General features: G+C 37.9%; 1 protein-coding gene across 7 annotated transcripts in view; it reads left to right on the forward strand.

The window, feature by feature from the left end:
- LOC147356284 (torsin-1A-interacting protein 2-like) overlaps positions 1-21,959 on the forward strand; it is a 44,815-nt gene extending 22,856 nt beyond the window's left edge. For 2 of the 7 annotated variants that reach the window (XM_086343554.1, XM_086343552.1), the window contains exons 2-5: positions 10,075-10,218; positions 12,141-12,650; positions 15,499-15,603; positions 16,403-21,959. In XM_086343554.1, the coding sequence (XP_086199680.1) occupies positions 10,185-10,218; positions 12,141-12,650; positions 15,499-15,603; positions 16,403-17,163 (1,410 nt within the window). In that variant the 5' untranslated portion in view covers positions 10,075-10,184 and the 3' untranslated portion in view covers positions 17,164-21,959. Of the gene's footprint in view, positions 1-6,359; positions 6,504-10,039; positions 10,219-12,140; positions 12,651-14,239; positions 14,495-15,498; positions 15,604-16,402 lie in introns of those variants that run through there. The other 5 variants (XM_086343557.1, XM_086343553.1, XM_086343556.1 and 2 more) reach the window with 4 other exon arrangements.
- The last annotated feature ends 1,575 nt before the right edge of the window (positions 21,960-23,534 follow it).

Raw genomic sequence — 23,534 nt, forward strand, 5'->3', positions numbered from 1 at the left:
AAAACTGCTTGTTACAGAGGAAAAATAATGGCCTTGCAGCCAGCTGACCTGAGTTTGTCTTCTAATTCTGACATTATTAAATGAGCTTGGGCATTTTAACCTTTTTTGTCCAGTTTCATCTGTGAAATAAGTTGTGTAATAATACCTACTTCATACTGTTGTGAGGTTTAAATGTGATACATGTCTATCAGCATAGTAAGTCTTTAGGATGAGGAGAGGTATAAGAGAATGAGGCAAAAGTTAGAACTAGGGATAAGATAGAGTCTCAGTTTTAGAATAAGGATTAAGGCCAACTGTTAGAACTGGATGCTAAATTATCAAAAATTTCTTAGGTCTTTTCTGATGAAGGACAAGATTTATCTTGTAACTGAGGCTAAGCCTGTAGTTGTGTGATTCAATGGTCTGAGATGAAGATTAAGAGGCTTAGAGGGATGAATAACCCAAGGCAGATCCTTGTCACATTTTTTAAGGCCCATTTATAGTCATAATTGTGGTAGATATAACTTATTATATGATTTATTATCACCTGAGACTTTACACAATGCTAAAGCAATTAGAGAAAAGTTGAATGTGTGTAAATTTACCCAGGTCATAGGTGCTAGAGTCACAATTCACACCTAGATTTGGAGTGCCTTAGTAGGTTTACTATGTGGTTTTATTTTTGTTGTTGTTTAGTATCATGGTTAACAGCTAGGGTCCCACAGTCAGAATACCTGAGTTCAGATCACCTGAGTTCAAATCCTAACTGTCTCTACTAGCTGTGGGTTCTTGGGTAAGATTCTTAGCCTTTCTTTGTCTCAATTTCCTCATCTATAAAATAGAAGGAATATTAAGTCCATACATCATAAGACTGAAGTTCCCAGGATGGAATAGAGGTTGGGTAAGGTCCTACTGCTCTCCCAGCCCCAGTTTTATTCTTGAGAGTAGCTTTCCTTTGTTCTGTCTCCTCTCAGCTGGTTGTGACAAAATGCATAGGAAACTGTTGTTGAAGCGTGCCTTTGTAACATAAGTTCCCTGTGTGTGGGCTCAGAGTTAACCCTTACAGGTTTTTCATTTTGATTCTTAACTTTTCCTCACAGAAGCTAATGCATTACATTTTATTACTCATTTAAAAAATTTATTAACATCAGTCATTTTATAGAAAAGTGCTGAAAATAGTATTCACCTATGCACCCAAATCTAAAATATATTAACATAGGAAAGATGTCCTGTGCTCTTGGATTGGAAGAATTAATATTGTTAAAATGGCCATACTACCCAAAGCAAAGCAGTCTACAAAATGTAATGTGATTCCTTATCAAATCACCCATGACATTTTTCACAGAAATAGAACAAATAATCCTAAACTTTATATGGAACCATAAAAGACCCAGAATTGCCAAAGCAATCCTATGGGGAAAGAACAAAGGAGAAGGCATAACCCTCCCAGACTTCAAGCAATACTATAAAGCTACAGCAATCAAAATGGGATGATATTAGCACAAAAACAGATATACATGGATCAGTGGTACAGAATAGAGAGCCCAAAATTAAACCCCCACCCCTGTGATCAGTCTTCAACAGAGGAGACCAAAAATATACAATGAGAAAAAGACAGTCTCTTCTGCAGGTGATGTTGGAAAAGTTGGACAGCCACAGGTAAATCTGTGAAGTTGAAACACACTCTCATTGCATACAGAAAAGTAAATTAAAATGTCCTAAAGACTTAAACATTGAAACCATAAAACTCCTAGAAGAGAACATACGCAAAACATTTGACATAAATCATACCAATATTTTCTTAGGTCTGTCTCCCAAGGCAATAGAAATAAAAACAAAAATAAATGGGACCTAATTAAACTTACAAGCTTTTGCACAGCAAAAGAAGCCGTAAACAAAAAGACAGCCTACAGACTGGGAAAAAATATTTGCAAATGATGCAGCTGACAAAGTCTTAATTTCCAAAATATACGAACAGCTGATACAATTCAACAACAAAAAACGAACCCAAATGAAAAATGGGCAATTTTCATACAATAGTAGGATACAAATTCTACTCAAGTTTTTATAAACTAGGAGACACTGAAACATATACAGGGACATAAAACAGTTGCAAAAATTTCATGAACTAAAGATACTGAAATCATACACTATAAATCTTAATCATGTTGAATTGGTTCATGGTGCTTCTACTTTTCTGTATATTCGTTTTGATAATTTTTGAGAGTTTTATATTGAAACTCCAAATAAAAATCTTAATTTTAGTGGAACTATCTGTAATTTTGTTCTGTATTGTCCAAGTCTCCTGTAATTGTGAAAGAGAAAAAGAAAAATGGGCAGAAGACCTAGATAGACATTTCTGAAAGAAGACATATAGATGACCAATAGGCACATGAAAAAGATGTTCAGCGTCACTAATTACAGGAATGCAGATCAAGACTATAATACAATGAGGTACCACCTTACACCAGTCAGAATGGCCAAGATTAAAAAATGTACAAATGGAATTTTCCTGGTGTGCAGTGAATAAGAGTCTGTCTGCCAGTGCAGGGGACATGGGTTTGATCCCTGGTCTGGGAAGATTCCACATGTTGAGGGGTAACTTAAGACCACGTGCCACAACTGCTGAGCCTGAGCTCTAGAGCCCACAAGCCACAATTCCCGAGCCCACTTGCTGTAACTTCTGAAGCCTGCGAACCCTAGAGTCTGTACTCCACAAGAGAAAGCCACCACAACAAGAAGCCTACACATCGCAAGAAGAGTAGCCCCCACGCTCTGCAGCTATAGAAAGCCCAGCCCACAAAGCAACAAAGACCCAGTGCAGCTGAAAATAAATAAAAATATTAAAAGAGAAAAAGCAGCTCTTCTTAGAAAAAAGGTCTACAAATAGCAAATGCTAGAGAGGGTGTGGAGAAAAGGGAACCCTCCTACACTGTTGCTGGAAGTGTAAGTTGGTGCAGCCGCTACAGAAAACAGTATGGAGCTTCCTCAAGAAAACTAAAAATAGAATGACCATACAACCTAACAGTCCCACTCCAGACAAAACTATGATGCAGAAAGAGGGAATTCCCTGGTGGGTCAGTGGTTGGGATTCTTTGCTTTCACTACTGAGGCCCTGGGTTTAATCCCGGTGGGGGAACATCCTGCAAGGTTCTTGGCATGGCAAAAACAAAAAGATACATATACCTCTATGTTCATAGTGCCAAGACTGTCCACAGTAGCCAAGACATAGAAACAGTGTAAATGTCCATGGATAGAAGATGATATGTATAATCTAAAATATGACTCTAATGAATTTACGGAAGGGAAAGACTCACAGACAGAGAATGGACTTGTGGTTGCCAACGGGGGAGGGAAGGTAGGGAGAGGCGTGGAGTGGGAGTTTGGGGTTAGCAGATACAGAGTATTATATACAGAATGGATAAGCAACAAGGTCCTTGTGTAGCACAGGAATTCTGTTCATAGATAAAGTATACTAACATTTTGCCACATATACCTCATTTTTTAAAAAGTGCTTAACAGATGACAGTTGAAACTCATTCTCATCCTCTTTCTATCCTTTCCTCCACAGAAGCAAACATGTATCTTTTCTGATCATGTGTTTAATTTTTATGTACATTTAAACAATGTACATTGCAATAAAAAAGTTGAACACTTTCAACATTTTATTACTCAGTACCAGTTGTATATGAACTGTGTTATGCATCAGTTTGTAAAATCACTCTCACAACTTGTAATTTTGTGTGTTCCAGGCTGCTAAACTTGGTTTTATTACTGCAGTGCAGAGATCATTCTATGTACCAAACAGTGAACAACACCTGCCAGGTTGTCAAAGCATTACCATTGGTACATTGAGACGGAGCAGAAAGGGTGTGCCCTAAAAGACAGAGCCAGGGGACATCCATGGTGGTCCAGGGGCTAAGACTCCGAACTCCAAAGCAAAGAGCCCAGGTTCAATCCCTGGTCAGGGATCTAGATCCTGCATGTCACAACTAAGAGTTCACATGCCGCAACTAAGACCCAGTGCAGCCAAGGTTAAGGCTAAGTCGCTTCAGTCGCATCCGACTCTGTGCGACCCCATAGACGGCAGCCCACAAGGCTCCCCTGTCCCTGGGATTCTCCAGGCAAGAACACTGGAGTGGGTTGCCATTTCCTTCTCCAATGCATGAAAGGGAAAAGTGAGAGTGAAGTTGCTCAGTCATGTCCAACTCTTAGCGACCCCATGGACTGCAGCCTACCCGGCCCCTCTGTCCATGGGATTTTCCAGGCAAGAGTACTGGAGTGGGGTGCCATTGCCTTCTCTATCCCTCAGCCTACTCCCTGTTGTATTCTCCATAGACAATAAAACCTTATTACTTGAACCTGATTTGAGCCCTCATGGAGACAGTGAAAGGAAAACAGTAAGTTTTGCTGCAGATTTCAGGATCACAGGGAAGAAAAGATACCTGCCAATGATAAGGCTAAGTTTTATTTAAGTGGGAAAATGAATCATTGTAACCTCTATAAATGGGGCACTGAAAACCAGTATTTCACAATTGAACCTGTAAAGAAGGGATTGACTAAAAGCGAACATCCTCTGTGCTAAATGAAGCATGTAGGTCTTCATCAGTTTGTTTTATTTTTTTTCCTTTCAAGATACCATCAAAGATGGGTGGTGGTGTATTTTGAGATGCTCATGGATGGTTTTTCCTGAAGCTGCAAAAAGTTTTCAACATGTCCATTTTCCATCAGAATGAGGTGCTACCTCAGTTCTGTTATACAGTCCAGAGGTTTCTAATACGCACATTTCCTGGTATGGATTAGACACAGTTCAAAAAATTGACCTGCCTCTGGAATCTGCCTCCAGGTCTCCCAGATACCCCACCATGTAATTTTTTCTGAAGATACATCAAGAACTTCTGTGATTACATCATTTCTTCCTTGTAGCCTTGAGGGAATACTGGTTCAGCTATGAACAGCAGTGTGTGTCAAAGGGTCTGAGTGAAATGGGCTACAGAAATGATGTGTGCCTTGTGATAAGAAAGGCATATATTGAGCACTTGTAAAATTATAGATATATCTCTGGTGTTCCTTTGCAGATTACTTACTGACTGCAACCTAGTTTCCAAGTAATATGTTTTTGTTTTTTTTTTAAGCATTCAGTTAGGTTTACATGAAATAAAGTTTATTGAAGATATCCTACATGCAACAAGGTGCACAGATTTTAAGCTTGATGGCAAATGTAACCACCACCCCAGTAAAAATATAGAACACTTTAATTACCCCAAAAGGTTTTCTCATGCCCTTTTCAAGTCAGTAGTCCTTACCCTCAGAACCACTTCTGTTTTCCATCACTGTAGACCATTGGCCATTCTAGAACTTTATATAAATGGGATCATTTGGCATATAATCTTGTGTGTGGCTTTTTTCCCTCATCACATTTTTCAGATTCATCCATCTTATGTATCAGTAGTTGGTTCATTTTTTTTCCATTTAATTATTTTTGAATTACTCTATAGTATTTATCAGAGAAGGCAATGGCACCCCACTCCAGTACTCTTGCCTGGAAAATCCCATGGACGGAGGGGCCTGGTAGTCTGCAGTCCATGGGGTTGTGAAGAGTCGGGCACGACTGAGCGACTTCACTTTCACTTTTCACTTTTGTGCATTGGAGAAGGAGATGGCAGCCCACTCCAGTGTTCTTGCCTGGAGAATCCCAGGGACAGGGGAGCCTGGTGGGCTGCCGTCTATGGGGTCGCACAGAGTCAGACACGACTGAAGTGACTTAGCAACAACAACATAGTATTTATAGGCTTCCCAGGTGGCGCAGGTAAAGAATCTGCCTGCCAATACAGGAGACACATGAGACTCAGGTTTGATTCCTGGACTGAGAAGATCCCCTGAAGTAGGAAATGGCAACCTACTCCAGTATTCTTGCGTGGAAAATTCTTTGGACAATGGAACCTGGTGGGCTATAGTCCTTGGGGTTGCAGAGTTGGACATGACTGAGTGCGTGCGCACACACCCACACACACCCACACACACCCACACACACCCACACACACGTAGTATTTTATGCTTCTTAAATTGTATATAAAGGCTTTAATATTGTACATTTATGAATTTTTGATACATAAGTTGTTAATTGCTGTATATAATATTACATTTAAAGAATATGCCACAATTTAAAAAATCTAGTTTCTTATTTATAGACATTTAAGATTTTCTCAGTTTTTCCTCATTTTTTTTTAACAATGCTGCCACAAACACCATTGCGCACTTTAGGAAAAGTTGCTCTAAGGTGCATGTCTAAAAGCAGAATTGCTGATTTGTAGAATGTGTGTGTCAACTCCGCATTGCCCTATTGCCCTCCCAGGTTGTAACAGGGGCCTCATTGTCAGTACAGGTCTGCTGCTGCTAAGTCGCTTCAGTCGTGTCCAACTCTGTGAGACCTCATAGACGGCAGCCCACCAGAGTCCTCCGTCCGTGGGATTTTCCAGGCAAGAGTACTGGAGTGGGGTGCCATTGCCTTCTCCGCAATACAGGTCTGAGTATCTCCAAATCCTCACCAACACTTGGCATTACATTTTTTTTTTTCCAATCTGGTGGTCGTGAAATGGTATCTCATCATTAATTTTTGCATTTCCTTGCCTACATTTCTTACCAATTCATTAGACTTTTAAAGTCCTCTTTTTATTTAACTGCTTGTTCATCTCTTTTGCCCACTTAAACAAAATAGCAGTATTTGTCTCTTAACTGATCTGGGGTAGTTTTTATGTATTCTAGATATTAATCCATTGATGATTATATGTGTTGCTGATAGTTTTCTAGTCAGTGAATTTATCTTTTAACCTTGATTTTGATGATTTGTATAGAGATTTAACTTTTTAAATGTCATCACATTTGTTCCCCTCATCGTTTAACCTTGAGGTTATAATGGTATTCCCCACTTTCTTCTGAAAATTTCAAAGTTTTGCACTTTACCCTTAGGTCTCTAATCTTCAATTGATTTTTGTGGAGGTAGAAATCTAGTTTTTTTCCCATTTGAAAAATCAGTTGTCCCCAAACTGTTTACTCGCTAATCCATTCTTTCTCTTTGTCACTCAGTTTCCTTTACTTAAGTGTGTGCATATTTCCTGGCTGTCTATTCTGTGTTATGTTTGTCTGTTCTAATGCCAGTACCCTATTGTTTTTAATATCTTGATATATCTGGTAAAGATTTCCCTCTTTCAGAATTCTTTTTTCTTCCTTCAGAATTATCTTGACTCTTAATTCTTTACTGCTTTTTGTGAATTTTACAGTCAGCTCACTCATTCCATAAGAAACATATAACAGTACAAAAATTGTCTGAAGATTTTGTTTCAAATTGCAATGAACTTACAGATTATTTTGGAGGGAATTGGTGTTCAGTTCAGTCACTCAGTTGTGTCTGACTCTTTGCGACCCCATGAACTGCAGCTGACCAGGCTTCCCCGTCCATCACCAACTCCCAGAGCTTGCTCAAACTCATGGCGATCACGTCAGTGATGCCATCCAACCGTATCACCCTCTGTCGTCCCCTTCTCCTCCCACCTTCAATCTTTCCCAGCATCAGGGTCTTTTCCAGGGAGTCAATTCTTTGCATCAGGGGGCCAAAGTATTGGAGTTTCAGCTTCAGCATCAATCCTTCCAATAAATATTCAGGACTGATTTCCTTTAGGATTGACTGGTTGAATCTCCTTGCAGTCCAAGGGATTCTCAAGAGTCTTCTCCAACAACACAGTTCAAAAGCATCAATTCTTTAGCGCTCAGCTTCCTTTATAGTCCAACTCTCACATCCATACATGACTACTGGAAAAAACATAGCTTTGACTAGACGGACCTTTGTTGGTAAAGTAATGTCTCTGCTTTTTAACATGTTTTCTAGGTTGGTCATAGCTTTTCTTCCAAGGAGCAAGTGTCTTTTAATTTCATGGCTGCAATCACCATCTGCAGTGATTTTGGAGCCCCCCAAAATAAAGTCAGCCAGTGTTTCTACTGTTTCCCCATCTATTTGCCATGAACTGATGGGATCAGATTGAATGTAGAGTTTTAAGCCAACTTTTTCACTCTTCCTCTTTCACTTTTCATCAAGAGGCTCTTTAGTCCTTCTTCGCTTTCTGCCATAAGGGTGGTGTCATCTGCGTATCTGAGGTTATTGATATTTCTCCCGGCAATCTTGATTACAGCTTGTGCTTCATCCAGTCCAGCATTTCTCATGATATAATGTGCATATAAGTTAAATAAGCAGGATGACAACATACTGCCTTGATGTACTCTTTTCCCGATTTGGAACCAGTCTGTTGTTCCATGTCCAGTTCTAACTGTTGCTTCTTGACCTGCATACAGATTTCTCAGAAGGCAGGTCAGGTGGTCTGGTGTTCCCATCTCTTGAAGAATTTTCCACAGTTTATTGTGATCCACACAGTCAAAGGCTTTGGTGTAGTCAATAAAGCAAAAGTAAATATTTTTCTGGAACTCTCTTGCTTTTTCGATGATCCAGTGGATGTTGGCAATTTGATCTCTGGTTCTTCTGCCTTTTCTAAATCCAGCTTGAACAACTGGAAGTTCACAGTCCATGTACTGCTGAAGCCTGCCTTGGAGCATTACTTTGCTAGTGTGTGAGATGAGTGCAATTAGCATTAAATGACCTTGAATCTTACTGTCTATACACACAGTATATTTCTCTACTTGGGTCCTTTTTATCTTCTTCAGTAAAGTTTTAATACTTTTCTCCCTAAAAGTTCTTTTTTTAAAAAATAGTTTTATTGAGGTATAATTTACATACCATAAGCTTCACCCCACTCCAAAGTCCTTGTATATGTGCTGTAGATTCATTACTAGGTGCCTTGTAGTTTTTATTATGAGGTGCATGCATGCGTGCTTGGTTGCTTTAGTCGTGTCCAACTCTTTGCAACCCTATGGACTATAGCCCACGAGACTCCTCTGTCGCTGGATTTTCTATGTATTTTTGAAGTTTTGCCTCATCTGCTGTATTCACCTGACCTCTTGCCAACTGACTACCACTTCTTCAAGCATCTCGAAAACTTTTTGCAGGGAAAACACTTCCACAACCAACAGAATGCAGAAATGCTTTCCAAGAGTTTGTCAAATCATGAAGCATAGATTTTCCTGCTACAGGAATAAACAAACTTATTTCTTGTTAGCAAAAATGCGTTGATTGTAATGGTTCCTATTTTGATTAATTAAGATGTATTCAAGCCTAGTTATAATGATTTAAAATGAAAAAACCCAAACCACAATTACGTTTGCACCAACTGCTTATAAGATATAATTGAGTTTTTATTGCTTATAAGTTACCTCTGGTTTTGATTCCTTTTGTATACAGCTTTTAATAATTGATATATATTCTTCTTTGATCTACAGTCCATGGGGTTGCAAAGAGTCAGACATGACTGAGTGACTAAACACAACAACTTCTTTGAGCAGTGTATAGAAGGGCATTGTATAAAGAGAAAACTGTCTCCATGTTTTATAAAAGAATACTGTAAGAGAACCACTCTTAGTGATGAAACTCCAAATGTGTATTTGCTCTTCCTAATACCAAGACAGCCACCTTCATCTGTAGGTCACCCCTGTGCATGTTCCTTGTTAATGAAAAATGGAAGTTTCTGGTAGGCAAACTCTGAGAAATTTGTATGGGACAGAAATTGAAGATATAAGGGAAATCTGCAGTGATTAACTCAGCACTGACTTAAATTTTTACTCTTGGAATTACTTTTTATTTCAGTTTCAAAGGTGTTTCCTTAAAGATTCTGGTCACTTGTTCTTTCTTTTTACATCCTTCCAGACACACTAGAATGTATTAGGAGGTTATGTCATCTATACAACGGTTAATAATCTGAAGCTTTTTTTTTCTGTTTATCGTCTAGGATTTGGAATATGAGCCTCATGAAAGCCAGAAAACATTTTTTATCCACTAGAAAAGTTTCAGAGAAGAAATAGTACTCAAACTAAGCAGATTTAGTAAATAAAGATGAACTAGTCATTTTTCCTATGTATGAATAAAAAAGTCTTTTTAATTCTTCTCATTTTGTTTTAGTCACTGTATATATGCCTTGTTTCCTGGGTCCACAGGAAGCATGAGCCTGTTGGGACTTGGGAGAAGAAGAAACCAAGATATCTTTACAAGGAAATCCAGATACTAACAGAAAGTACCCCAGAGTCTGAAGAGATAGAACTCAAACATGACCGACAGAGGACTTAGGGATCCTCCAGAGGGTAAGACTCATTTGTACAGCACAAAGTTTGTGCTGTTGGAAACTAAGGCTGTGCTGAGAAAGTCTCTGGTGATTAAAACTGAAGTTTGGAAGTAAAAAAGAAGTTAATTTCTTGATTTATTATGATTCTTATTCTTTGATATTTACTGAATTTTACCATCATACCAGACCCTAATTATGAAGAAGATTAAGTTTTAGAGACTCCTGTAGTATTGGGAAAATACATCTTAAAAAAGTATGATAGACAGATCTTTAGAGTTATATTTTTAAAAGTCAAGTTAGCTGTGATATGCTATATAGAGAGAGCAGGATCTTTCAATTATAAGGAAAGATGAAATTTAAATTCTTCATCCTGCCCAAGTGTATATATAGGAAATATAGGCAAAATATGAAATAGATTTTTTGGAAGAGAAGGGCATATTTAAATATTTTATTAAGGATATTTTTCAATATATAAAAATAGCACAGTATAATGAAGTCACATGTACTCAACATCTAACTTCAACTTTTACCTACATAATGCTACTCTTGTTACCTGCCTTGAAATATTTAAGTGCAAATCCAAGACATGATATAATTTTGTTAGTACTTTAGTTTACATCTCTTAAACATTTTACATCTCTTTACATTAAAAAAAAAAAAGAACCAAAATAGCTCTGTCACACCTAAAAATAAATTGTTATTCCACACTATTCTTCATATATACAGCCAATATTCACATTCTCCAATTGTCTCATAATCTCTTTTTCTTCACAGTTGGGTTTCTAATTTTTTTTTCTTTACATTTGGGTTACAGACTGCATTTCATTGATAAGTCTTTTTGGTTGCTTTTTTTTTTAAACTTTATTATGGAAAATTCAAACATATATAAAGTAGAGAGATGAAATGAATTCCGTGACCCAGCTTCATCTGCTGTCAACATATGGCTAACGCTGTTTCATTTATACTCTCTTACTTCTCCTTATACCCATATCATTGTATTGAAGCAAAATCTAGATATCATATAATTTTAGCCAAAATACTTGAACACTTATCTCTAAATGGTAAAGATTCCTTTTTAAAAACATTACCCCATTCCTTTATCATACCTAGAAGATGAACCAATAATTCCTTAGTCTCATCAAATAGCTGGTATTCAGATTTTCCTGATTATCTCATTAATACTTCTTTAAAAGTTGGTTTGTGGGACACTGGATCTATAATGTGGTCCACACATTGTGGATGTGTCTCAAGTATGTCAATTGGTCACCCCTCCTTTTTTTATCTTTTCTTGCCATTTATTTTTATTTCTTGCTGTTATTAAAGAAACAGAGTCTTTTGTCTCTTAGAATTTCAATCATTTTGAGTTTTTCTGATTACATTCCTGAGGCATAATTTAATGTATTCCTCTATCCCTGTGTTTCTTGGAAACTGGTAATTAGCTTTAGAAGCTTGATCAGATTCTGCTTCAGTTTGGCAAGAATACCTCATAGGTAGTATAGTGTACTTCCTATTGCATTGAATTTGGGAAGTTAGAAATGTCTGATTTTCCTTCTTTTTGTGGTATTAAGATTCATCAGTGGGTTCAGGAATTGTCAGCCAGGTTCATTCATTATAAAATTCCTCTTCAGTCTTTCGAATAATGGTTTCAGTTGCTATTGATGATTATTGCCTAGGTTGTTTCATTAGGGAAGAGGATGTATTTAATATTACCAAAAGTTGGTTTGCCATTCAAAATAGTTTTCAATTAATATTATTTGTTAGATTAGCATGATAATAAATTTGGGTAATCAGTCACCTTTAGTGAAAGTCAAGAGAAATAATGTTTAGGAAGAGTGCCTCTTAAGCCATAAAAATCTATATAAATATTTTTATTAATCAGGGACCTTGTTGAAATAAAAAATATAGGGAAATTTTTAAAATTATAAATTTTTGTCTCAATAGACCCTCAAAAGGATTTGGAAAATGATCCATCACTAAATACTCAGGAGGCTACAGTCACTACAAGTACCACTGAAGAAGCTCAGACCCCAGACCCTGCCCCTGGGCTTAACAAAGACCACCAAGAGATAGAAACAGTTGGCCCAGGAAGTACAGATACAGATGCTCAATCAGAAAATCCAGATGAAACAGATTGTGGGAAGTATCTAAAGGATACAGAAGGTGAGAACAGCCAGAGTTTTCAGGGTGGAGAACAAGGCCATCAGCTCTCTTCAGAGAGTCTGAGTGAAGACCCTGTGGATCCAGAAACCAAGTGTTCTCCAAGTGACAAGGTAGGAAGAACAGACGCACACATAGTGGGCAGCTCTGCAGCCCTCCCTGAGCACGTCAGTGACGGACCCGGAGCATCTCAGGAGCCGCCAGTCGTTGACCCTCAGGATGCCCAGAGCCCTGGCCATTCCAGTGCAGGGCTGGAGAGCCAGCACACACTGAGGAGGCGACTGCTGGCACCAGGTGAGAGAAGCCCTGAGCCTGTGCTGTTGTGTACTGTTCTGTCCTGGGAACACAACATAGGTGGGACCCTTCTTTTCAGAGAGCTTTTCTTTACTTCATAGGATTAAGGCCTTTGCATCTTGCCCAAGCTCACAAAGAGATATGACTACATTGAGATTAAATGAGGTTTCTTATCTCCTAAGACTTCCCTGGTGGCTCAGAAGGTAAAGTCTCTTCCTGCAATGTGAGAGATCCAGGTTCAATCCCTGGGTTGGGAAGATCCCCTGGAGAAGGGAATGCAACCCACTCCAGTATTCTTGCCTGGAGAATCCCATGGACAGAGGAGCCTAGCAGGCTATAGTCCATGGGGTTGCAGAGTCAGACACAATTGAGCAACTAATGCTTTCGCTTTCAAGCTAGCTCATTCTGCTCACTACATTAAGATGCTTCCCACTTATACATAAGCTGCATTTTCTAACAGTTTCTATTTATTTACTGTATGTATGATTTTTTTTATTTTTTACAGGTATGACTTAAAAATTTCGCCCCTAGCCTTTTCTTTATTTCTTACGAGCATATTTTCGCTTTCACTTTTTAAAATCTTTTATTTTGGGGGAAACTAAATGCTACATAAATCAAGAGATAGGTATATTTAAAAACCAGCATCAGTGGTATAGTACCCTTGAAGTGAAGTGTTAGTCACTACAGTCTGTGTCTGATTCTTTGTGACCCCATGGACTGTAACCCGCCAGGCTTCTCTGTCCATGGGATTCTCCAGGCAAGAATACTGGAGTGGGTAGCCATTCCCTCCTCCAGGAGTTCTTCCCAACCCAGGGATTGAACCTGGGTCTCCTGCATTGCAGGCAAATTCTTTACCGTCTGAGCCAGTACCCTTAACTCAGTCATATTTCAGTTTTATAGGACTTTGAGCAAATTAGTTATTTCTCTGTACTTGATTTTCCCCACCTGTGTATTCAGGAGAACAGCTTCCTCACGAAGAATAGTTGCAGTGTGCTCAGTCTTTAACTGGAACTCAAGAGATATGGATTCTAGTTGCAGCCCTACCACTTCCTAACTTGGGTGACTTTAAGCAAATCTCCCAACTTCCTGGTACTTCAGTTTCCTATTTGTAGAAATGAAGAAGTTGAACAAGATGATATCCAGCTGGTTTCTTCCAGCTTTTACCTTCTGTGATATTATGGAGTTGGATTGTGTGGATTTGTGTTTTATAAGTACTCTAAAAGCTCAGCCTGAAATGCCTATTTGCCAGAGCAAAGGAATATAAAATGTAAGACATTGTTTTTGTTGGACTTAAATGCGGACTAGAATTCCATGTTTCAGTGTAAGTCAATGACTGATCTCAAATATGCATTTCATTAGTTTACTATTAACTTGAGTGAAGACAAGGGCTGTGTCTCACTCATTGTGTTTCTGTGGCTCTTGGCACAGAGAAGTGACTTTATGAATATTTGTTAAATGAGCAAATGATAGGATTTGTATATGGACCAATATGTGCCATCAGAATTTCAGTGGTATGCAGGTTCACTGAGTAGGGGAAGAAAACATCGTTTTAAAAATGCAGTATAATGTGTGAGAAGCAGCTTAATATAATGGAATGAGCTTATCTAATCCCATGGACGGAGGAGCCTGGTGGGCTGCAGTCCATGGTGTCGTGAAGAGTCAGAGATGACTGAGCAGCTTCACTTTCACTTTTCCCTTTCATGCATTGGAGAAGGAAATGGCAACCCACTCCAGTATTCTTGCCTGGAGAATCCCAGGGATTGGGGAGCCTGGTGGGCTGCCGTCTATGGGAACGCACAGAATCGGACACGACGGAAGCGACTTAGCAGCAGCGGCAGCAGCAGGTGATAAGAAACCTCTTTCTAATCTCAGTTTGGCCTTGGGCAAAGCCCTTGACATCTCTGGACCTCTTGTCACGGTAGGTAAGGTAGGAGGCTAGAGTAGGTGATCATTACAGATCCTTTCAGTCCTTAAATTCTGTGACATATTTTAAAAACCCATATTTTGGTGTGATCTGACTAAATGAACTATTCTTTATAGGTGAAGATGACTGTACTCCTTTATGTTAATAGAGTATGCTATTTGAGTTATTTCTGTAGTAAGGATTATGGGCAGTAGTCAGCTGTCATTGTTATATGAGGTGCCTGGCTGGGGTCAGGCACACATTTTGACTCTAGAGGGATTTAGCTCAGAGTCTACAAAATACTGTCTCCTTTTCACCAACACATTTTAAGATTGATATCACACCCCATACCTGCAATTTTATATAGTTCATAAATTTTCTTAACCTTGTCGTCCTTGTTTCATATACCTCTCATTAAGTTTCAGGCTTGCTTTTTTGTAAGCTATTTTGCAAAATAAGCTATTAGTGTATAGTAATCTCTTCTGTCTTTAAACTTAGTGTCTATTATTTGCATATTTGGGAGTTGAGGAACCTTCTGAAATATAAATACTGAAATTAGAGCATCACTGCCCTGTGATGTTGAGTCTTGTGTATAGTTAACATTTCTTAAATTCCTTCTTAGTTCTGTACATTTTGTCAAATCACATATAGGTTTGGCTGCAATCTTGTTTCTTGGTCCTTGATGTAAGGACTAGTGAAGAATTATGGATGTAACAACAGTATCCTTAAGTGATTTCACAGCATTTTATTTTATTCTTCTAAGTAGAATGAAGTAGAATAGTGAGCCTTAAGTAAAAGACAGGAAAAATAATTAGCTTTGTACAAAACAAACTTTTATGAAGTATGGCATCCTCAGTCAAATTCTTTGCTTTGATAAGAAGTATAAAGGAATGCACATTCTCCTTAGTGTACTGCCTAATAATAATGTTTTGTTTTGTTTTCCAGAGACTGAGACACATCAACAAGAAACACAAGAATTGGAAGAAAACAAAGAGAAGAATGCCCAGGGTACCATAAGAAGGATTGATAAAAAGAATTTTTTGAGCTATGGTGAGAACAAAAGTGGTCTTACTGCAGTAATTCACATTCAGAAATCTGCAGAGAAATACCCAGAAAACTAGCAGATTTAACAGCTTTAGCATTGTTTTAAGTTTTTTTTTTAATGTTTGATAGTAATATTAGAACAAAGCAATTGAGTTTTAGGGATTTTTTCTTTAGGTGTGTTAGCCAATATTTTGCCATCCTTAACAAAATGGGAATCCCCAATGGAGGAAGGTCTTTTCATAAACAAGAAACTGAAACATTTTTTTGATCGAAGTAAACCTGATTTACAATGTAGTGCTAATTTCAGGTGGGCAATAAAGTGATTAGTTATATATATATATTTTTTTTTTCAGATTATTTTCCATTATAGTCTATTAAAAGATATTCAATATAGCTTCCTATTAAAGCTGCCTCTTCAGTGAGAAAGAAAGTATTAACTTTTGAAGTGGCATTTTTACATTTTGACCATTTAGGAAAAAATGGCCTATAGGTAGTAGATACTTCTGAGAAGGTATTAATAGAAGAATATGCTGATAGTTCGTTTCTAAACACATCATTAGATATAGAAAAATATACATAAATTATATTTTACCTTTTAACAAAGATATTGTATCTTTAAATAATTTAAGAAATTAAAAAATTTCTGATAGATTTCAACAGCTAAAAATTATAAGGATTTAGGCAAAAGAAACACAACGCAGTCAGTAAAATCTGACAGTGTATCTGCCTCTTTTTAGTTTGCCACAGGCTTTATTTCTGACTCATTCTCTCTAATTTTGTCTTTCATTTTCTCTTTCTCTGACAGGCTCCATCATTTTTTGCTTCCTGGTTCTTACCATAGTTTTGCTAAGTTCTGTTAATAGCTACTATTCATCTCCAGCCCAGCAAGTCCCCAAAAATCCAGCTTTGGAGGCTTTCTTGGTTCATTTTAGCCAACTGAAGGATAAATTTCCAGGCCAGAGTTCCTTTCTGTGGCAGAGAGGACGAAAATTTCTCCAGAAGCACCTCAACGCCTCACACCCCAGTGAGCCAGCCATCATCATATTCACAGCAGCCCGAGAGGGAAGAGAGACGCTGAAGTGCCTCAGCCACCATGTCGCGGATGCCTACACATCTGCCCAGAAGGTCTCTGCCATTCAGATTGATGGGGCTGGGAAAACCCTGCAGGACAGTGATAAGGTCAAGCATTCAGTTGACACGGAGCTGAGCTCTGGATTTGAGAAGGGCCAGAAGGCAGCTGTGGTCCATCACTTTGAATCCCTTCCTGCAGGCTCCACCTTGATTTTCTATAAGTATTGTGACCATGAGAATGCTGCCTTTAAAGATGTGGCCCTGGTCCTGACCGTCCTACTGGAGGAGGAAACATTAGAAGCAAGCGTCAGCCCAAGGGAAACCGAAGAGAAAGTGCGAGATTTACTCTGGGCGAGGTTTACCAACTCTAACACTCCCAGCTCCTTTAACCACATGGATTCAGACAAATTGAGTGGGCTGTGGAGCCGTATTTCCCACCTGGTGCTGCCTGTCCAGCCAGTGAGGAGCATAGAAGAACGAGGCTGCTTTGTATAAGCTAAGCGCAGAGGTGGTTATGGTCGGTATGGGATTATTAGAAAGTTAGTTGAAAAGCCTTTTTATGTGGAAGGAGGTTGATGAATGTGAGGAAATGCCTGGAAAGCACAAACAAGCTTATTTTAGAAAAGAAATTTTCATTTTTTACTTTCTGTAAAATCTTTCTAATCTAAGCTTGGCAAAGCTAAAAGTTGACCTGACTTTCTTTCCTTGCCTTTCAAGTGAATCAGGTATATACAACTGAGGAATTTTTTCCAATCCAAAAATAGAGCGACAGAATGATTAAATGGGAAGATAATCTTCTCACAGTAACTACAGAGTGATTTTTGTTTTCTTGAGACTCTAAGGAGCCTGTGGATAGTATTTGGACTCAGATTAAAGTAATTACAGTTATAAAGCAGTTAAAATTTTTAAAAATTTTCTATTACATGTTAAATATTTTTAAAACTCATTTTAATAACGTAGTTGCAGGACTACATCTTATGCTTTTTTGCACTTTTGAACAGTATGAAAAAGGAAATAAGAATTCAAATACTTATTTACCTAAATACTATATGTAAGGCAGTATGTTTTTCTTCCGTTAATGAGCTCTAAGGGAAAAGCAGCCTGTGCTCAAGAAATGTTCTTAAAAATTGGAAGTGATGGGGGAACTGTTTATAATCATTGCAAATGAATAAATTGCAACTGGCTGTATCTTTGCTTCAATTTTCTGATATAGAGCAGTGATTTCCAAGCCGTCTACTGGCCCCTCTCCTTTTTGTATCAAAGAAGTTCTTTTTTTGCCCATTTTACATATTGGGATCCTACATAAGATTTAATTGGAATAAAGAGTTCTGCTGATAAGTTTGAAAATCACTGATTAAGGGAAAAGACAGCTTGGAAGATAGGAAATGGGTAGAAAGAAATGAATTAAAACTCATGAGTAGTTAGAAGATGAAATACAAGTTTATCATAGAGACATGCTATTTATGAAGAATACAAAGACCTACAGATGATTAGCAGAATGTGTAAACTTGTATTTACTAGCATATTTCTATGCATTTGTTAATTTCTGTTACTCAGCATTTCTGTCTCTCCTGATGAAATTCTGTAATTGTCTAAGATGCGTTTGAATGCTTTATGCAGAACTGATTTTAATAACCAGTTGAATAGTAGGTTTTTATATGGGTACGTTGGCATAACTTTACCATACTGTTTACTTATTGTACAGTGATGGAACATTATATAATGTAGTTCATTTCTTGATCTTCTAGTTAGAAGAACCAGTAGGTTAACAATTAGAAAAATGCAGGAGATATTATACTTAGTGAGAGGAAGTAGAAATGGTAGGTAGATTCTAAGAGGTTTTAACAGCTAGTATTAATTGTTGGATCATGTTCTGTGATTGTAAGAAAGCTCTAGAACAGTGTTTATGGAGACAGTGATTATTGATTTGCATTTCACCCCTAAAGCAGAAACTTTAGTAAAATGATCTTGACCTAGTGAAGGATCTAACCCATTACATGGCATACCTAGGAACTATCACCATGAACCTCGAATATTTCAGCTAGGTTTTGACCTCCAAAGTCAAGTGACTAAAGGGTAGAAGGTTTTTCAAAAACAGTAATCAGATATAGGGGTCTTTATTGATACCTATAGAGAGATAATAAAGATATGGGAGGAAGAATCTGTTTGATAGTGTTTGTCACAGGAAAAACATATAAATCTGTTCCAACCAAGACCTGACACTGTGCTCAATTGAGTGTAGGGCCACATACCTAAAGGAGCTGTTTTCACTGGGGCCTTTGTGAAGGACTCTTCTGCTAGATTTGAGGCGACACCTTCCTGAACAAATAGTTAAAACATAGTGTATATAAGATCAATATCAATACAGTATAAAATCAATAGAAATGGAAGGAAAATCTATATACCATATTCAATTTTTTTTCAATATTTCTAGATCTCAGATGCTAGCATTACATCACTTTCATTCATTCACTCACAAAACCAGTGGTGCCTTGTAGAACTGATGCCTGCTGACCTGTGCTACTTCGGATCTGTAAAGAGCCGGTATGGAGTATGTACGTGTCATCAGTGACTCAGATCACAGACAAAGATTGTTTCTTCATTCAGTTGAATATGGTGTTTCCTCATTTCCTTTCAGTATAATTTAGAAAAACATTTCCAAATGTCACTTTTCTTTAAAAAAACAAAAACAAAACTCTTTGGTCTTTGTTAAAAACAGCTTCCCTGGTGGTTCAGCTGGTAAAGAATCCACCTGCAATACAGGAGACCTGGGTTTGATCCCTGGGTTGGGAAGATCTCCTGGAGAAGTGAACGGCTACCCACTCCAGTATTCTGGCCTGGAGAATTCCATGGATTGTATAGTCCATGGGGTCACAAAGAGTCAGACACGACTGAGCGACTTTCATTCACTCACTCACTTCGTAAAAAAGTCTCCTTCAATGTGAAAGTGCAGTCAGCTGAAACTGTTGTCAGTTTTCTATCCACTATTTCAAAAATCATTTTTAAAAGAAGCAGTATGTTAGCTCTGGGTCTTCTCATGAATACAATGATTTATTCTTAAAGCATAAAATTTCATATTTTTTAAATGTACAAATAAAATCTATTATATAATGTACTCAAATTAATTTCTATTCAGTTGTACTTTTTTTTTTTACATTTTTCAAGTTTTCAAATTTTCTTTTATGTTCATCTTTCATTACTGTGATAGTTTGCTTGACTTCGAACAATGACTTGTGGGCATACAATAACCATGCATGATATCCAAGCATTGCCGTTTAATTATTATCACAGAACAATTCTCATTATGTTATACATTAATGTAAGTCATTTCTTTGAGTGATATCAGAGTTCTGGAAGCAACTGGTAGAACTATAGACCGTCTCTAGACTTAAGTGTCTTTCCCCATGGGGTAAATTTTGAGTTTCCCAGTTCCCACAGGTTAGCAGTGAAGTTCTAGGGATTCATAAAACCAAAGGTAGCAATGCTGTTGTTTCTATTTCTAATTTTTAAATCAATTAAGTAATTTAAATATTATTTCATCTGAAACCTGCCAAGCTTATGTGGTGAGTAAGGTACAGCAGGCCTGTGACCCACCATCCTCCAGGTAAAGACCCAGGTAAACAGTGTTAGCTGCTGAGGTGGGTTTGTCCCTTTCACAGTTTTTAATTGTTTGATTTATATAGGAAGCATAAGGAGCACTGATGTTAAAAATACAACGAATTCATCATGTGGAAGTAGTAATTCAGCAAGGTAGTCTTCACTGGGACTGTATTTGCATACATCTGACCAGTTTTTATGCAGCATAATCAGGTGTCCAGTACTTCAGAACCTAAGCAGAAGATATAATCATTATATCTGATTATCATTTAATGGGAATAAAGCTTATATACAGTTTACTGATAGAGAAGGACTTTCAAATAGGAACCTGACACCTTATTTTTATCATCTGGAAATAAAAAATAATTATAAAAGTAAGACATCTTTATAAAGCCTTCAACATCATTTTATAAAAGCAGTTTTTAATCTATTTGTCATGTTGAATATGTAGTTAAATACTAATCTTCATTTTAATATTTTGTCAATCAGCATAATATATTTCACTTTGAAATTTATTTATTGAAAAGTCATAGTGGTTCTATTTTCTGTTTGTGTTTTTCCAAAATTAAAATACCTTGGACACTATATCACTTGCTCAATGGGACTGTTGATATTTGTCTTTATATGTGTATTATGATTATTATTAATGATTACAAATACTATAATCCATAGAACTATGATGAAATGATTATTTTAAAATATTTTAAGGGTTCTATGAGTTTATGAAATACTGAGGCTTGTGAGTCACATGGGAAATACTTGTTTTGAGTAATACATTTACAAAGAAGGTATTACCAATTCTAGAGAGAACTAACTAAAAATATCTGTGTAAAACAGTTTTTCCAGATGACTTTAAAATATCCCTTATTCCTATTATGTTAAGTTTTAGGCTTTAGGCTGTAAAGTAGCTGATGATGTGGGGCCTAAATTTGCCTCATTCAGAGACTGGGCTATGGAAACTCATTTCCAAAATACTGCCCTATCAGATCTGTATATGGCAATGCTCCTCAACTGGTTTTAAAAATTTACTAACTAGTTAAGAGCACTATAGCCTTGTCTAAACGGCCTACAACCAGTATCCCCTAATGTGTAAATAATTGGTAAAGGTACAAATAATTTAGTCTTCAATGCCTTTCCTTCCAGGGTTACATGCTCTGTTTACTTCAGTTTGTTTTGATGGCTTTAAAAATCCATAGATTGGTTCCTATACTGAGAAATGATCTCCCACTTTTCCTTATTGAGGCTCATAAACTAAATTTGTCCTTGGCTAAGAGCAGTCACCTGAACCAGAAAGAACATTTTGGACTTGGGAAGCAGCGGGCTGAGTAGGCAGGAAGATGCGCTGCTTGGCACCCCCGCCCACAGCAGTCAGAACCTTCTTTCTGTGCCCACACTGGCCTCTGCCTTCTAAAGCCCAAAGCTCCAGGCAGTTGCTTCTGGTTGGTCAGATTACAGGAGATTAAAATCTGTTTGTCATCCCTGTCGTAAAAGAAGCACACATTGACCTTCAAACAACTGCATTTTGCTTTTTTTCTACTTAACATAAATGGCCCATATTAATGTCTAAATTCTGGGTATTCCCCTTCTTCCTTATGTAACCATGATTGTGTTTTCATTTGTTTCTCATTGATGTTGACGAATGTGCCTTATTCAAATTATGTGGTTTTACCAAAAATAAATCTCCTTAATTTTTCTCTGTTGACTAATTCTTGATTCTGTTTCTCAAAATGGCAAGTTTGTAGAAATGGGTATATTGTCATTGATGATGGGAAGGGAGATGGCCCTCATTTGGTAGTAAGTTCAAGAGCCAAAGAATCCTGTGAATGTCAGGTGGCTCTTGGCCATCAGTTAGTGGCCTCTTTGGGCATTCTACGTGTGCTCTTTTTACTTAACAAGGCTTTCTTGAGTAAGAGAAACAGGACTTGGCTTAATAAGTAGAGCTCAGGGAATTGCTCCTAACCTTGGTGTGCTGATTGGGAATTGTGTTACTCTTAAGGGCAGACATCTTTCAGTGTGTTGGGGTTGGGTGAACTGAGTTTTGAAAATCTGAGATTTATTCTTACAGTTCAGAATAATAGAAACTCTTGGGAATCAGCATGTCTTAAAATAAGAGCTTTCCATGGAAAGGGCTAAAGTCAAAGGATAAGTCGAGCCTGAAGGTAAAGAACATTCAGTTCTGCAAACAGCCACAGTGGGTTTGCAGCAACATGATTTTTTGATTCTTATTCATAAACTCACCACTAGAGGATGTTAACATACTTTTCCAAATATATTGGAACAGACTGAGGCATCAGTACTGTGAAAATTTTTAATAAGGAAAAGAGGTGCTATGAATTACTTGGTTACTGTAGAAATTGTAATTTTAAATGTATACTATAAAAATGATGTCTGAAGTTGCATTCTGGATCATGGTATATTTGATACAGAAGCTGACAATGATTCTTTGTTTGCCCAAACTTTAGTCAGGCTCCTGAATATCTTCCTAGGCCTATCTGTGTACTTCAGAATGAATATCTTCCTAGGCCTATCTGTGTACTTCAGAAAATAAAAGTTTTCACAAGAATCCCAGTTTAACTAGGACCCTCCACCCTCAGTATCTAACCTGTTTCCTCATCCTTCAGCATCCCTTAGTCAGTGGTCCGCAACCTTTTTTGGCACCAGGGACTGATTTCATGAAAGACAGTTTTTCCACAGACAATGGGTAGGGACATGGTTTGGGGATGGTTCAGTTCAGTTCAGTCGCTCAGTCGTGTCTGACTGCGACCCCATGAATCACAGCACGCCAGGCCTCCCTGTCCATCACCAACTCCCGGAGTTCACTCAGACTCACGTCCATCAAGTCAGTGATGCCATCCAGCCATCTCATCCTCTGTCGTCCCCTTCTCCTCCTGCCCCCAATCCCTCCCAGCATCAGAGTCTTTTCCAATGAGTCAATTCTTCGCATGAGGTGGCCAAAGTACTGGAGTTTCAGCTTTAGCATCATTCCTTCCAAAGAAATCCCAGGGCTGATCTCCTTCAGAATGGACTGGTTGGATCTCCTTGCAGTCCAAGAGACTCTCAAGAGTCTTCTCCAACACCGCAGTTCAAAAGCATCAATTCTTCAGCGCTCAGCCTTCTTCACAGTCCAACTCTCACATCCATACATGACCACAGGAAAAACCATAGCCTTGACTAGATGGACCTTTGTTGGCAAAGTAAAGTCTCTGCTTTTGAAAATGCTATCTAGGTTGGTCATAACTTTCCTTCCAAGGAGTAAGCGTCTTTTAATT

This window comes from Bos grunniens, chromosome 16 (genome assembly GCF_055505025.1).
Source record: "Bos grunniens cultivar Pamir isolate PY7600 chromosome 16, Bosgru_T2T1.0, whole genome shotgun sequence".
NCBI lineage: Eukaryota > Metazoa > Chordata > Mammalia > Artiodactyla > Bovidae > Bos > Bos grunniens.